Genomic DNA, 14,406 nt, shown 5'->3' with positions numbered 1-14,406 from the left:
AGGTGGAGGTAAGGGAAAATATCAATATTGTCGTGGCCTCCTCTATGACACGCTAACAAAACTCCGCCACGCAATTTGTCAGTGTCAGGTGTTTGCCTCGCACATCAAAGACCCGCTGAAATGAGCTACGTGTCCGAATACCTGCAATTTATTACCCGCTGGCTCTGGCTTCTGTGTTGTGGCGGTGAGGGGTAAAGGGGAAGACAGGTTGTTAGGGGAAATGGGTTGTAAAGGGAGAGATAGTGGTGATGTTAGGTTGGGGAAGGGATGAGGCAGGTTGTAAGGGGTGTTGTAAGGGAATGTGGCACTGGCAGAAGAGTAATAAAATGAAACTATGTGTGTGGTGTAAGCCTTGGATATAAGCGAGACAGACACCGGCAGAAATTGTGTATTCGACTATTTTTTTTTCTGTGGTAAGTGAGTTGTAGTCCTTGGGCTCCACATTTGTACTTTTAACTGGTTTGGCTTGCACCTCTTGGACATTTTCGTATCTACTATTGAATCCATGTATTTAGTTAGCCTTCACTTCATTCCTTCCTAATGCATTTCATTTGGTTATTATCCGAATTATTTATTTGGTCCCTTTCACTTATTTGAACCTCTTGTCAGCGGTTTCTCTTCGTTCTGTTTCTTTCCATCTTAAACAGTTTGCCCATATCAACTTTGTTAGTATCTCTAAATATTTTATAAGATATGAGCATGTCTCCACTGTAAGATCTACCTGTCGTACCATTGCTTCATGTCTCAAGTTTCACAGATCTTGGAGCAGCCTTGTAGCGAGTTTCTCAGCTTACTTAGTTTTCTTTGTATGCTTGATGAGATGAGGCTTCAGTGCTGCTGACCTGCTGAACTCCGCTACTGATCTTGCCCGTGACGGGTGCATTGCTCTCAGTGATTCCTTGATCAAAAATTTCTAAATTCTAGAACTTCTAAATTCTGTTGTTGTATTTACTAGCTCGACATAGGCTGCCAGTGTTATGTATCTTTATGTGCTGCCCAGGCAGAGTTTTTTTTTTTTTTTTGTTATAACCACCTCCAGGTCCTTTTATCCCTTCCATTACTACAGATGCCCGCTGGTTATGGTGGTGGTCGTCAGGATACAAGTGTCTCCTCACATGGGTCCTTGTCAGAAGATCCTCGCGACTGAGCATCCGTTGGCGTACTGGAGCTATAATTTTCACACCAATTTAAAAATCAAAGGATCTCATTTCAGTTTATCAGATCTCCTTAAGATATGTTATCATATAATTTGAATTCTTTTTAAAGCTTGTTTTTTATTTTAATTCATTTTCAATATTATTACTTGAAGTGTTTAGCTGACTTGCAAACCAGAACTGTCGGCTAACCTCTAGTTGTTGACTGATAGGTGAACAGAGGCAGAAAGTGCAAGGAAACTTGCCCATACGTTGACTTCTGGCTAGGAATCTACCCTGTTGAGTGTGTGTGTGTGTGTGTGTGTGTGTGTGTGTGTGTGTGTGTGTGTGTGTGTGTGTGTGTGTGCGTGTGCGTGTGCGTGCGCGCGAGCGGTGGAGAAGACGAAGACGCTGAGTCAAGTTGAGCAAAGATGGAAGAGATGGGTTGCGAAGGTTGATAATTGGACTTGAGTTGGTAGGGGACTATTGGCATTTGAATTATGGAGACAGAAGGGTGAAAGATAGAAACGGAGAGAGAGAAAGAGAGAGAGAGAGATCTACATGGAGCACAAACTGCTGAATAAATATTTCTCGTGTAATGCGGCATGTCGAGTTGTTTTGTGTAGTTAGGGAAGGAGAGTTATAACCTGAAGGAGAGTTTGTATTGCATAATAGGCCAGGTTCTGAACGATCTTGTCACATACTGGTGAAAGTTGCTCCGGCTTGCCACCAAGGTAACACAGTTTTATGATGAAAACACAAGAAACTTCCCAACAGGTCATTGTAGTTAACATTAAGTGCCTGGAATCACCTGAGGAATTCACCTCCAAGAAAAATACTGAAATATAAGTTTTAAAATGCAGTGTAGATCTTGACAAAACATCTACAGTGCAGTCTAAAATCTGAGACAAATTAAAAGTTATTGTAATTTACAATCTTATTTGCACATTTATATATCTCACTTTTTTCTTGAGAGGGGAGGAAACTACATCAGTGCCTCCGCCAACTGCTGGACCAGCAATAGCCTAGTTGACCAGACAGTTTACAGAAAAGCTTCGCCTGAGACCTGGTTATGAACGCAGACAAACGCTCGTATCCGGGCACAGGTTAATCATATTTATGCTCGTGCCTGCAAGGGTACCCTGTGCTGGCCTCACCGCTGGACGACCTCATCAGGTGGGAAGCTTTTCATCTGAGATGAAGCTGACCAGTCTCGGGGGAGTAAATAACTTTTCTCAGTATTTAAGTGTCTCACCTGACCATGGTTAGGCTTCCAGTATGCTAGTGCAAACATTATCTTGTGTGTAATGTTGTTTTATAATACAGTGTAATTACATTTAAATCATCGCGTAATCTTTCAGATTTATCCACAAAATCTTCACATTTCCTACACTTTTCACTTTATGAATCCTTCCCTGCCCGCTGTATGACCCTTGTAGGTTTAGCGCTTTTTTTTATTATAATTCACCTTTACCTGCCCCGTTCCTCTTCGTTGTGAGATTCCGTGTAGTGTTTCGGGGGGTTCTTTGTTAGTCTAAGAGTGACAAGAAGGTGTAATAAGTTGACTAAGGAAGCGATGGAAGCAAATTCAGTACAGTTTCAAACGTGTATATAATATGGTCCAAGGACAGGCTGCAGGACTGGACCATTGAGTAGCTGCTGAGTTCACTCCGAATAAATATGAGTTCGTGAGCACTGAGGAAGGGGAGGTAGACAGGACAGCACTGAGGAAGGGGAGGTAGACAGGACAGCACTGAGGAAGGGGAGGTAGACAGGACAGCCTACGAGGCGAAAGACTACAAAAATATCAGCGAGAGTTTCAAATATCATAGCAGTGGAGAAGCATAAAACTTAAGTATAACTTGAACGTATGCAAGACTAATGAACCTCCAAACAACATTCAGTACGTGGCTGTAGCGAGAATCTTCTACCGATCTAGCACTTGCAGAAGCTCGGAGATCCGAAGGTTTGCAACCAAAGTTGTCCAGGAGTTAGGAGGAAAGCATTGTGTGGATAAGTTGAAGGAACCGCACCTAACTAGCTTGGAGTAGGACATGACTTTCAAAATACTAAGAAATTTTTTTAGGACAGACAAGTATAGACTCAGTTTCGAGGACCAGAGAGTAACGGGACGTAGAATAAAATTAACTCTTCATTAAGCTGTAATAACCCTAGCAACATAGTTATGGGTGGTATTAAATTAGAATGATTTTGACGAGACACTGCTGTTGGTCAGCATGAGTCACAGTTTCTAGAGCGAGAACGATATGACTTGAAATGTCAGAAATCAGTAATGACCATCATTGTAATCTAAGAGGCTGGCTTAGGAGGCGAGACTCGACCCCCACGCAACTCTGTAAGTACGTACGTACACGTAAAAATACACGCACACACACACACACACACACACACACACACACACACACACACACACACACACACACACACACACACACACACACACACACACCTTGTTTTCTAGTTCGTTCGCGCGCGTGCGTGTAATTAAAAAACGTAGAAATTTTAATTGCAAAGGATATAAAGATAGATTCAGGTGTTAAGTCATAAGTGGTGGCAGGTCTCTTTTCCTTGCCAGAGGGAAGGATAGGCACTGGTGAGGGGATAATGGCAGGGATGGTGGGTGAGGTGAAGGGTTAAGAGGAGAGGTAAGGGGGGGGGCGTGGCTCCCTCATCCTGCCGCCTCACATGAAGTTTTAAAGCGACATATAAAAATGTTTTCGCACGACACACTGGCTTCATGGAAGTTGCTGGCGCTGCTGGTGGTGGTGATGGTGATGATAGTGGCGCACTTGATAATAGTAATCGGCGAGGCTGGTAGTGATGGATAAGGTTTATTGATGGGTAAAAGTTGGGAGTTAAAGTGATCACGTTACTGATAAGTATCTCTCTCTCTCTCTCTCTCTCTCTCTCTCTTTCTCTTTCTCTGATAACTCTGCTACCACTTCCTCTTCGTGTGTGTGCGGGATAGGCCGCCCTCATAGATGCTAACTTAAAAGAAATAATAACTCCACATCTGCTGGAACAAAACATTGCCAGCCGCTATAACTACTGAACCCAAACTGGGAATACTTGGTAGGAAAATATAGCTAGCTTCTGCTCCCACCCACCGTATAACTCTCATATAACAGGGGGTAGCGTGCACTGCTGGTCTATCCACCGTGTAACTATAGAAGAGGGCAGTGTTACACTGCGGTTCCCACCACGTCACTCGTGTAACACACAGTATACATACACTGCAGGTGCATGTATACCATGTATGGACAACCTGTCTAATTTCTAACTTGCAAGCATTACTGCCTGTCTTGCTCACATATCCGTGGCTTCGCCCGTGTCGAACAGGCGCCCGTGTCGCCCACCTCGTACACCTCTGAATGCCTACACGCGGAAAGCGACGCTCACGGGTCGGCTACGAAGTGCACCAGTTTGCTCCAAAATTCTAGTCTCTCTCTCTCTCTCTCTCTCTCTCTCTCTCTCTCTCTCTCTCTCTCTCTCTCTCTCTCTCTCTCTCTCTCTCTCACTCTGTCTCTCTCTCTTTCTCTTTGTTAAATGTGCCTATACGCACTGTTGACATCACGAGATTTGCGTAATGAAAGCGTTGGGTGTGACTGTGCACTCACGTGTATGTGTGTGTGTGTATTTTGTTTGTATGTGTGTACTCGCATATATGTGTATGTATGTACTCGCTTATTTGTGCATGTGCGTGCGTGCGTGTGCGTGCGTGCGTGTGCGTGCGTGTGTGTGTGTGCGGTGGGATGTGCATGTCTCCAGGTTCGTACAGGCTCCGGCGGTGGTGGTCTTGTTTGAAAAGTTGAAAACATTTTACATTTTCCATTATCCCGCTCCGATGCCAAATTGAATTTTCATGAGGCTTTTACACAAGTGTGGAACCCACTCGTGTTTTGCTTCCGTTTTTTTTATGCTCGCTCTCGGCTTTATCTTTCTCTCTCTTTTTCTCACTTTGTTTCTCTCTTACATATAGCTTTTTCTCTCTCTCTCTCTCTCTCTCTCTCTCTCTCTCTCTCTCTCTCTCTCTCTCTCTCTCTCTCTCTCTCTCTCTCTCTCTCTCTCTGGTTTAAAGACAATAATGAGAGCTTATATACGTTTTTCCCTCTCCCTTTTAAAGTTCAGTATTTTATTGGATGTTGCCATAAAAATCACATAAGAGTCAGGTTTGAACGAGGTTGTTACATGTACGACCGTCGTGTTGGCTCGCTTGTGTTACCTAGATGGTAGTCACACCGAATACCTTAGGACAGCAGTTCTGCCCAGAATTTATTTTCAAGCCTGATTTGTGCAATTTTATTTTGTATGGTGTTGTAAATGCATGTGTAATGAAAAAAAGAAAAAGAAAAGGCAGACTGTTGGAGTCTGCGAGCCGCTGGCAGCAATAGCCTGGTTAAGCAGGTAGCCAGTGGATAGTAAATACGTAGTATGAGGTAAGGAAATAATCTTTATTACTCTTGTGTGGCTTTCCATTACTTATACTGTTTAAAATTTACCAATAAGCGTTTTGAGTAAGTCACAGTACTGTGCCTGGAACAATTCACAACTAACCCAAAATATAATTGTGGGTTAGCTGACATTGGTTATGAGTTGTTCCAACCACGGTATTGTGGGGTTATGAATTGGTCCTGCCACGGTATTGTGGGGTTATGAATTGTTCCAGCCACGGTATTGTGGGGTTAGTTATGAATTGTTCCTGCCACGGCATTGTGGGTCTCTGTTGAATTGTTCCAGCCACGGTATTGTGAGGTTAATTATGAATTGTTCCAGCCACGGTATTGTGGGGTTAGTTATGAATTGTTCCTGCCACGGTATTGTGGGCTTAGTTATGAATTGTTTCTGCCACGGTATTGTGGGATTATGAATTGTTCCAGCCACGGTATTGTGGGGTTAGTTATGAATTGTTCCTGCCACGGTATCATGGGTCACTGTTGAATTGTTCCAGCCACGGTATTGTGAGGTTAGTTATGAATTGTTCCTGCCACGGTATTGTGGGTCACTGTTGAATTGTTCCAGCCACGGTATTGTGAGGTTAGTTATGAATTGTTCCAGCCACGGTATTGTGAGATAAGTTATGAATTGTTCCAGTCACGGTATTGTGGGGTTAGTTATGAATTGTTCCAGCCACGGCATTGTGGGGTTATGAATTGTTCCAGCCACGGTATTGTGGGGTAAGTTATGAATTGTTCCTGCCACGGCATTGTGGGTCACTGTTGAATTGTTCCACCACGGTATTGTGGGTTAGTTGCAAAATGTTCCAGCCACGGTGTTGTCACAATACCGTGGCTTGAACACTTCACAACCAACCCACAGTTTGAAGAGGACACATCGGACGAGGTAAATTTAGGTTGTCCTGATAATGCTCACGGATGAAGCGAAACGTCGTTTCAGTTGCGATAATTGTTAACCAACTTTCTGCATGGTGCGAACACCTTTGTATATAATCAACAGTGTTATTTTTTTTTGTTTTATGTAATTCTCGCCTAAGGTTGATATTTGTTCTTGTATGTTGCAGACATCCTGGCCCGGGCAGTGGGTAAGGCTAATATGCCCCGTACCCCGGGGCATGACCTGCTTTCTAGAGATACCGGCCCATCCTCGCCCACACAGCGGCATCCGCCCACTCCCGCCACTCCTGGGGCACCCACCCCCGCCGCCGCTGACGTTGCAGAAGCTTCCCGAGGTGGTGACGGCGGCGGCTTTTTTCCCGGTAAGTACCATGAGAATGTCCATGTAATTTTGATTTCTTAATATAATTTAAGCTTTTTAACCAAGTTTATATAGGTGACAATTTGGGTGTTGAAGAGAGCCTTCTGCTTTTCAATCCTTGGCTCATACACAATGGTTCTTAATCTAGATAAAGGTAGAGAGTTTTCAACACACAGGCTTGTTGTGAATTTCCAAGTACTCTCCCATGTTCCACTGTCCCAGCTGTATGTATTCTGAGGTAGTGTAAGTGGAACTCCAATAACACTCTTCCATATGTGTGTATGTTGTATTATTGCAGTGAAACTCAGTCGTGGATAAATTGTCAGTGATCTCTGCCACAACATTACAGCAAACTAAAGTAAAATATCATTGTCTGTTATTTCCTGCTTTTAATTTGTGTGCAAATGAAATATGCTATTTCCTGTCGCATATTCTACCTAGTCTGTCTTGTGTAAGTAAAACTGGTGGTCTTTAATCTTCCCTCATCCCCAGACTCCTCCATATACATCCCAGTCTCCAGTCTTCCTTACACATCCCCTGGACTCTGGAGTCCTTACACTTTCCCACCTCCAGAATCCTTCATACACGTGCCCAACGTCAGAGTCCTTACACATCCCACCTCCTGAAACCTCCTTACACATTCCCACCTCCAGAGTTCTCCCCACATGCACACAGTTACCCCTCTCACCACTCCCTACCACCAGCGTAGTGGAGGAAGGCTGGGCTCCGCTTCCTTATGTTGTTGTTGGTTCAAGTTTGAATTGTCGAGGCGGGGGGCACCACGGGGCCGGTAAATTATTGTTGCAAGTGACGGGGCAATTAGTTGGCTGCTGTGTTGTTAGAGGGCAGGCTGGCGGGGACTGGCACTGCGGTTGATGTTGGGGGCTGAAGTGCAGGTAGTTGTTCAGGACTGACTGTTGCTGCAGGTTTTTTGGGGACTGGAGATGGTGGTTGGTAGTGGCCAGTAGTGTCAGGCTGCCTATTTTTTTTCTCTTCATTTGCCACTTTGCGCAAGAGAAATACCATTCGAGGCCTGGTCATGGAGCGGGCCGCGGGGGCGTTGACCCCCGGAGCATCTTTCGTGTATATCCTTCAGAATGCCTGAGGAATGTAGTGAAATGTGGCGTGCTCTTAACGTAGACTTACCTGGTGGGATTATATTCAGTCTGTTTTGGCGTTTGAAGAATGAGACGTTTGTACAACGTTTAGGAATCTTTATCGTGGAAACGTTTCGCCAGCCAGTGACTTCTTCAGTCCAGTACAGAGAACGGTTCAAGATGTGGATGAGTTTGGAGGTAATCAGTCCCTTAGCCTGGAGTCTGTTGTATGGAGAGTCGTGTGATGCCATCTTTATTTTTCTCGATGTTTATGCATCACATTTACAGGATTGTCAGTGATTTTGTTCAGTCCTGCGTCTTGTGCAGCAGCATTCCTAACTCGCTGCTCAATAAGCTTTTTTCTTTATTAAAATTAAATAAAACATACCATAAATTATGAATTTGATTAAATTGTCTGAGAGTGATGCGTGCCTGACTCTCTCATCTTGGGAAATATTAAATTGACTTGTGTGGGGGTTAATATCTATTCGGATAATTTGACCACACTTCTTCTCAAATTAGTTGTCCCGAGAGTATTCATGTATTTTCCATCAGGTGCATGAAATTATACCAACACGATTTTGAGAACTCTGCCAATTTCCTATCTTTGCTAAGTTCTCGATTTGCATATTATAATGTAATGAAATGCTCTTTAACCTCTGCAGTTGGATCTGGAGTTTATTGAGTATTTGCATATTGATAAGGCAGAGCGGCGAATGCTAATAATTATCACCCAGACGGCAGCGGGTCAACACACTTGGTATTTTATAATAAAGTGGAATATTTGCTCTGACGATACGTCTTAGCGTCTTTACTGGTGTGTGTTGACTCAAGACACTCCCTCACTCATTTCTCTCTCTCTCTCTCTCTCTCTCTCTCTCTCTCTCTCTCTCTCTCTCTCTCTGTCTCTCTCTCAAGAGATCAATAAATATAAATCTAAGAGTGTGTCACAGGATAAAGATGTAGTGTCTACCTTCCTGTTATCAAAGCTGTGATCCTGCCAAGGTCTCCTCTGTCACTGTATCACGCTTTATCATGTGACAGGGATACAGATGCAGGATACAGAGGCCAGAATTTTGGCGTAACTGAAAGGATTGCCGCATTCAGGGTAAGAATAGTGTTTCATTTTCTGGTAATATCACTATATCCGATTAAATTTACTTCATAATTCTCCATTTTCTATATACACATATGATCGTTGTATATTGCGTATAATGTAGTTCATCGTTTTGGGCGTATTTCCTCAGGATATGTATAAAAGAAGGTAAGGTATCAAAGGAATGACAATCATGCAAAGGGTGGTAATGGTACCACTCGATATATTAGGTATGAAGCACGAGGAGGAGGAGGAGAGCAATGTGTGATGTGAATATTATGCAGAGAATTCGGAGAGTAGAAATTTGATGGCGGTGTGGGGTTACCATACGTATAATTCAAAGGGTTCAAGAGGGGTTATTAAGGAGGTTTGGTCATTTGGGAAGGATGGAACAGAATATAATGGCAAAGAGGATGCATAAACTCGGGAGGCAGGAAGGAAGCATGTGGTCTACCTAGGAAGGTTTGGAGGAAGGGAGTGAGACAGGTTCTAAGTATCAGAGGTGGAGCATCCAGCAGGCGTTTTTTTTCTGGTTGACTGCCATTTCAACCAGGCTGTTCTTGCTATCGTCCGTTGCTTTGAGAGCTCAGTGTAAATCTTGATATATTTACTAATACACCCATTTTGGTTATTAATAAATGAGGTTAGGATGATGGAGGTTGGGATGGTGGAAGTAGGGATGGTGTGTGTGTGTGTGTGTGTGTGTGTGTGTGTGTGTGTGTGTGTGTGTGTGTGTGTGTGTGTGTGTGTGTGTGTGTGTGTGTAAGTGTGTGTGTGTGTGTGTGTGTGTGTGTGTGTGTGTGTGTGTGTGTGTGTGTGTGTGTGTGTGTAAGTGTGTGTGTGTGTAAGTGTGTGTGTGTGAATAAGCAGCGCAGGTGAAGGCTTGTAATGAGGCTGGAGAGATACAAAAAATATGAGCGTGCGAGGCGTGCTGACAGAGAATTCTCCTTCTCTGGCTAATTAACTGAGTGATCCAAGGTGTACATGTACCAGTGTCCCATCACACCACTCTCAGTGTGTGTGTGTGTGTGTGTGTGTGTGTGTGTGTGTGTGTTTATGTTTGTGGGCGTAAATTGTGATCGTTTGTTTATTTAGCTTCCATATTACATAGTTCTGCTTGGTCAGTCTTTTCGTTTTTGTTAGTAATTTTAGGTAAATATAGGCTAATATACGTTAACCTGGCCTAACCTAACATCACCTATCCTAACCTAACGTCATTTAGCCTAACCTCACAGGACCTAGCCTAACCTTACAGCGCCTAACCTAACCTCACATCACCTAGACTAACCTCACGTCACCTAGCCTAATCTCTTAGCACCTAACCTAACCTCACATAACCTAGAATAATCTCACGTCACCTAACCTAACCTCACATCACCTAACCTCACGTCACGTAGCCTAACCTCCGGTCACCTAGCCTAACCTCACATCACGTAGCTTAACCTCACATCACCTAGCCTAACCTCACGTCACGTAGCCTAACCTCAGGTCACCTAGCCTAACCTCACATCACGTAGCTTAACCTCACGCCACCTAGCCTAACCTCACATCACGTAGCTTAACCTCACATCACCTAGCCTAACCTCACATCACCTAGCCTAACCTGTCATCTAGCGTAACCTCACATCACCTAGCCTAACCTCCTGTCATCTAGCGTAACCTCACATCACCTAGCCTAACCTCGCGTCACTAGCCTAACCTCACATCACCTAGCCTAACCTCCTGTCATCTAGCCTAACCTCACATCACCTAGCCTAACCTCACGTCACCTAGCCTAACCTCACATCACCTAGCCTAACCTCACATCACCTAGCCTAACCTCACATCACCTAACCTCACATCACCTGGCCTAACCTCACGTCACCTAGCCTAACCTCACATCACCTAACCTCACGTCACCTGGCCTAACCTCACGTCATCTAGCCAAATCTAACGTAAATGAAAATAAATATTAATGTTTAATGAAACGCATAAAGATAGTTCGTGGGGAACTGACTGCCATAATTGGAGAACAAGATGTTAAGAGAGAAATACAAAAGTGAGGGAAGTAGAGGAAGTGGGATGAGGTGGGAGAGGAAGAGATAATGGAGTGAGGTAGTAATAGTGAAGTGGGATGGGAGGAAGTGCTAGTTGAGTGAGGGAGGAAGAAACAGTGGAGTGAGGGAAGTAGGAAGTTGTACCGGAGTAACTGAGGGGTAGTGGAGTGACGGAGTAAGTTATGAGCAGTTATATCTGCCAGCAGGTTAATTTTCAGCCAGGATACCAAGATTCGTAAAAGAAGTTGGCCAGGTATCACTTGACTTATGTCGTTATTGGACGATAACAAGTTAAGAATTCATCCTCTTTGAAGGAGAGCTTTAGTGCTGAGGCTGCAGTCAGTGATAACCAACACTGAGCCATAAAGTCAATCTCAGCCCACTCTTAGCAGACAAAAACAACCTTACCAGCAAGGTGCGTTCAGAGCCCAGGCTTCGCAAGGGTTGACCTGGGGACTCAAGTAGAGGATATTGACGACGTAATTGGTGGAAATTGATCATAAAATTGAGTCTTAACTGTGATGGGATTGCAACAGTGGTGACATCACCATCACCGTCATGATCACCACAGCAACCACCCCAACCACCACCATTAATTACAACAGCAACATTTGCAACACCAGAGATCGTTGCTGCAGCAACAGAAGTAGTTTGCAGCGGCACCTGCAGTTGCAACACCAGCAGCACCTGCAATTACAACATCACCATATGCAACAGTAAGGTGGAATAACAATGTAGCATTACAGAGCAGGTTGTTGAAGGATAAGTGGTGGTATAGGTAGGTGGAGGATGGGTAGTGGTATATGTAGATACCTCAAGATCTAGATTATTAGTGATATGATCATTATGCTGGAAGAGTAATAACATATGATAATGTGATGCGTGAGAGGGTGGCAGTTTTAATTACCACCAGCAAGGTCAGGTATACGGTTACCTGGTTGCCTCCCTTGGCCAGGATAAAGGTACCTGTCTTTCCTGACACTTTCCTCAAACAGGTGAGGCATACGGTCACTGGCCTTCATTAGCCAGGGTAAAAATGCTCATCTCTTTTCACACCAGCTTCAGAGAAGTCCAAGTGCCATTCTCTTCCCTCACTAGTACCATGGTACCATCCTCTTCCCTCACTAGACAATGGTACCATTCTCTTCCCTCACTAGTGCCATTCTCTTCCCTCACTAGTGCCATTGTACCACCCTCTTCCCTCACTAGTGCCATTGTACCACCCTCTTCCCTCACTAGTGCCATTGTACCACCCTCTTCCCTCACTAGTGCCATTGTACCACCCTCTTCCCTCACTAGTGCCATTGTACCACCCTCTTCCCTCACTAGTGCCATGAAAGTCGACTAACATCTCACATTAGCAACTTAGTCAGGAATTGTAGATATTTATCTTCATCTCTGTTACTTGTAGATTTTATAGACGATTTAATTCTTTTACAGTGTTAATTAATTATTTAATGAGAATCGGATTGGTGTATTATTTACAGGATCACTCGAGAGATGTAAACTTTTTAAGTTGGATAATTAATTGGTGTTGGTGATTTTTAGTTATAATTGGTGATAGTGGTTGTAGTGATAGTTGCAGGCGTCAGTTTTTGACTGTGATAGTAGTAAGTGTGTGATGGGAATAAGAAGGTAGTTAAATGTAAGGTAGCGGATGGCGGTAGCAAGTGTGTTAGGGTGGGGAAGGAAGCTTGTAGGGAGGGGTGGATACCAGTCGGGGGCTACCTGCTATAGAATGGTCAGGTGATCAACGATGGGGTTTGAGGTAAGAAGATGGGGTTGAATACCACCTCCATCCCTTCCCCACAACTTTCTTTCTCTCTGACCCCTCCCCCTCAACCCTCTCCATCATTCCACCATTCCTCAGTCTCTTCGCCTTCCTTCTTCCACTCTCATTCTACTTACAGGGATAAAAGAATACCTGATCAGACTCTCACATTTCTTTTTGTCTTAGGGAAACTTTTTTAGCATGTAATCCCGAGGGTTCCCAGTGATGCAAGTTCTTCACTTACCCTGCTGGGAGTGGGGCAGTATTTACTGTATGAGGGAGTACAACTGCAGTTGCTACTGTACGCGTGTAAGACTCGCCCTCTGCAATCACAAAGAGGTGAGTACACACACACACACACACACACACACACACACACACACACACACACACACACACACACACACACACACACACACAAACACACTGAGATAGCTAGGTGTATTTTTCCAGTATGTATTACATGCTTAGATTTTCATTTTCTTGGTTCCTTTTCATCATTGTTGTCTCGCTTCCACTTTGTCGTACTCTCTCGCTTTTCTTACATTTTACATTTTCTTCCAATTTTCTGGCTTAATCTACATTTTCTTGTATGTCTCCATTTTTTCTGATCTTATTCATCTTTCTTCGCTTATTTATTTCCATTTCTCTTATTTCCTCTCGCTCATTTGTTTGCTTTCTTTTACATTTTCTGTCTTCCTCATCCTTATTTGTTTGTTCTCTTCCACTTTTTATGACTTTCTGGATCGAAACGTCATCCAGTATTAATTTCCAATTTGTGGGTTAGTTGTGAATTCCTCATGCATGCGTGTTGCTTGGTGCATGTTGCTTGGTGCATGTTGCTTAGTGCATGTTACTTAGTGCATGTTACTTGGCACATGTTGCTTGGCACATGTTGCTTGGTGCATGTTGCTTGGTGCATGTTGCTTAGTGCATGTTACTTAGTGCATGTTACTTGGCACATGTTGCTTGGCACATGTTGCTTGGTGCATGTTGCTTGGTGCATGTTGCTTGGTGCATGTTGCTTAGTGCATGTTACTTAGTGCATGTTACTTGGCACATGTTGCTTGGCACATGTTGCTTAGTGCATGTTGCTTAGTGCATGTTGATTGGCACATGTTGCTTGGTGCATGTTGCTTGGTGCATGTTGCTTGGTGCATGTTGCTTAGTGCATGTTACTTGGCACATGTTGCTTAGTGCATGTTGCTTAGTGCATGTTGATTGGCACATGTTGCTTGGTGCATGTTGCTTGGTGCATGTTGCTTGGTGCATGTTGCTTAGTGCATGTTACTTGGCACATGTTGCTTGGCACATGTTGCTTAGTGCATGTTGCTTAGTGCATGTTGATTGGCACATGTTGCTTGGTGCATGTTGCTTGGTGCATGTTGCTTGGTGCATGTTGCTTAGTGCATGTTGATTGGCACATGTTGCTTGGTGCATGTTGCTTAGTGCATGTTGCTTAGTGCATGTTGATTGGCACATGTTGCTTGGTGCATGTTGCTTGGTGCATGTTGCTTGGTGCATGTTGCTTAGTGCATGT

The 14,406-nt window shown here is 43.9% G+C and overlaps 1 protein-coding gene across 5 annotated transcripts in view; it reads left to right on the top strand.

Moving 5' to 3' along the window:
• LOC128687148 (Fanconi anemia group J protein homolog) overlaps positions 1–14,406 on the top strand; it is an 820,717-nt gene that overhangs the window by 527,093 nt on the left and 279,218 nt on the right. For all 5 annotated transcript variants that reach the window (XM_070092594.1, XM_070092590.1, XM_070092591.1 and 2 more), the window contains one exon: positions 6,673–6,867. In XM_070092594.1, the coding sequence (XP_069948695.1) occupies positions 6,673–6,867 (195 nt within the window). The remainder of the gene's footprint in view (positions 1–6,672; positions 6,868–14,406) is intronic.

The sequence above is a fragment of the Cherax quadricarinatus genome, chromosome 40 (genome assembly GCF_038502225.1).
Source record: "Cherax quadricarinatus isolate ZL_2023a chromosome 40, ASM3850222v1, whole genome shotgun sequence".
In the NCBI taxonomy this organism is placed as follows: Eukaryota; Metazoa; Arthropoda; class Malacostraca; order Decapoda; family Parastacidae; genus Cherax; species Cherax quadricarinatus.
This window is presented reverse-complemented; position numbering and strand designations above follow the sequence as displayed.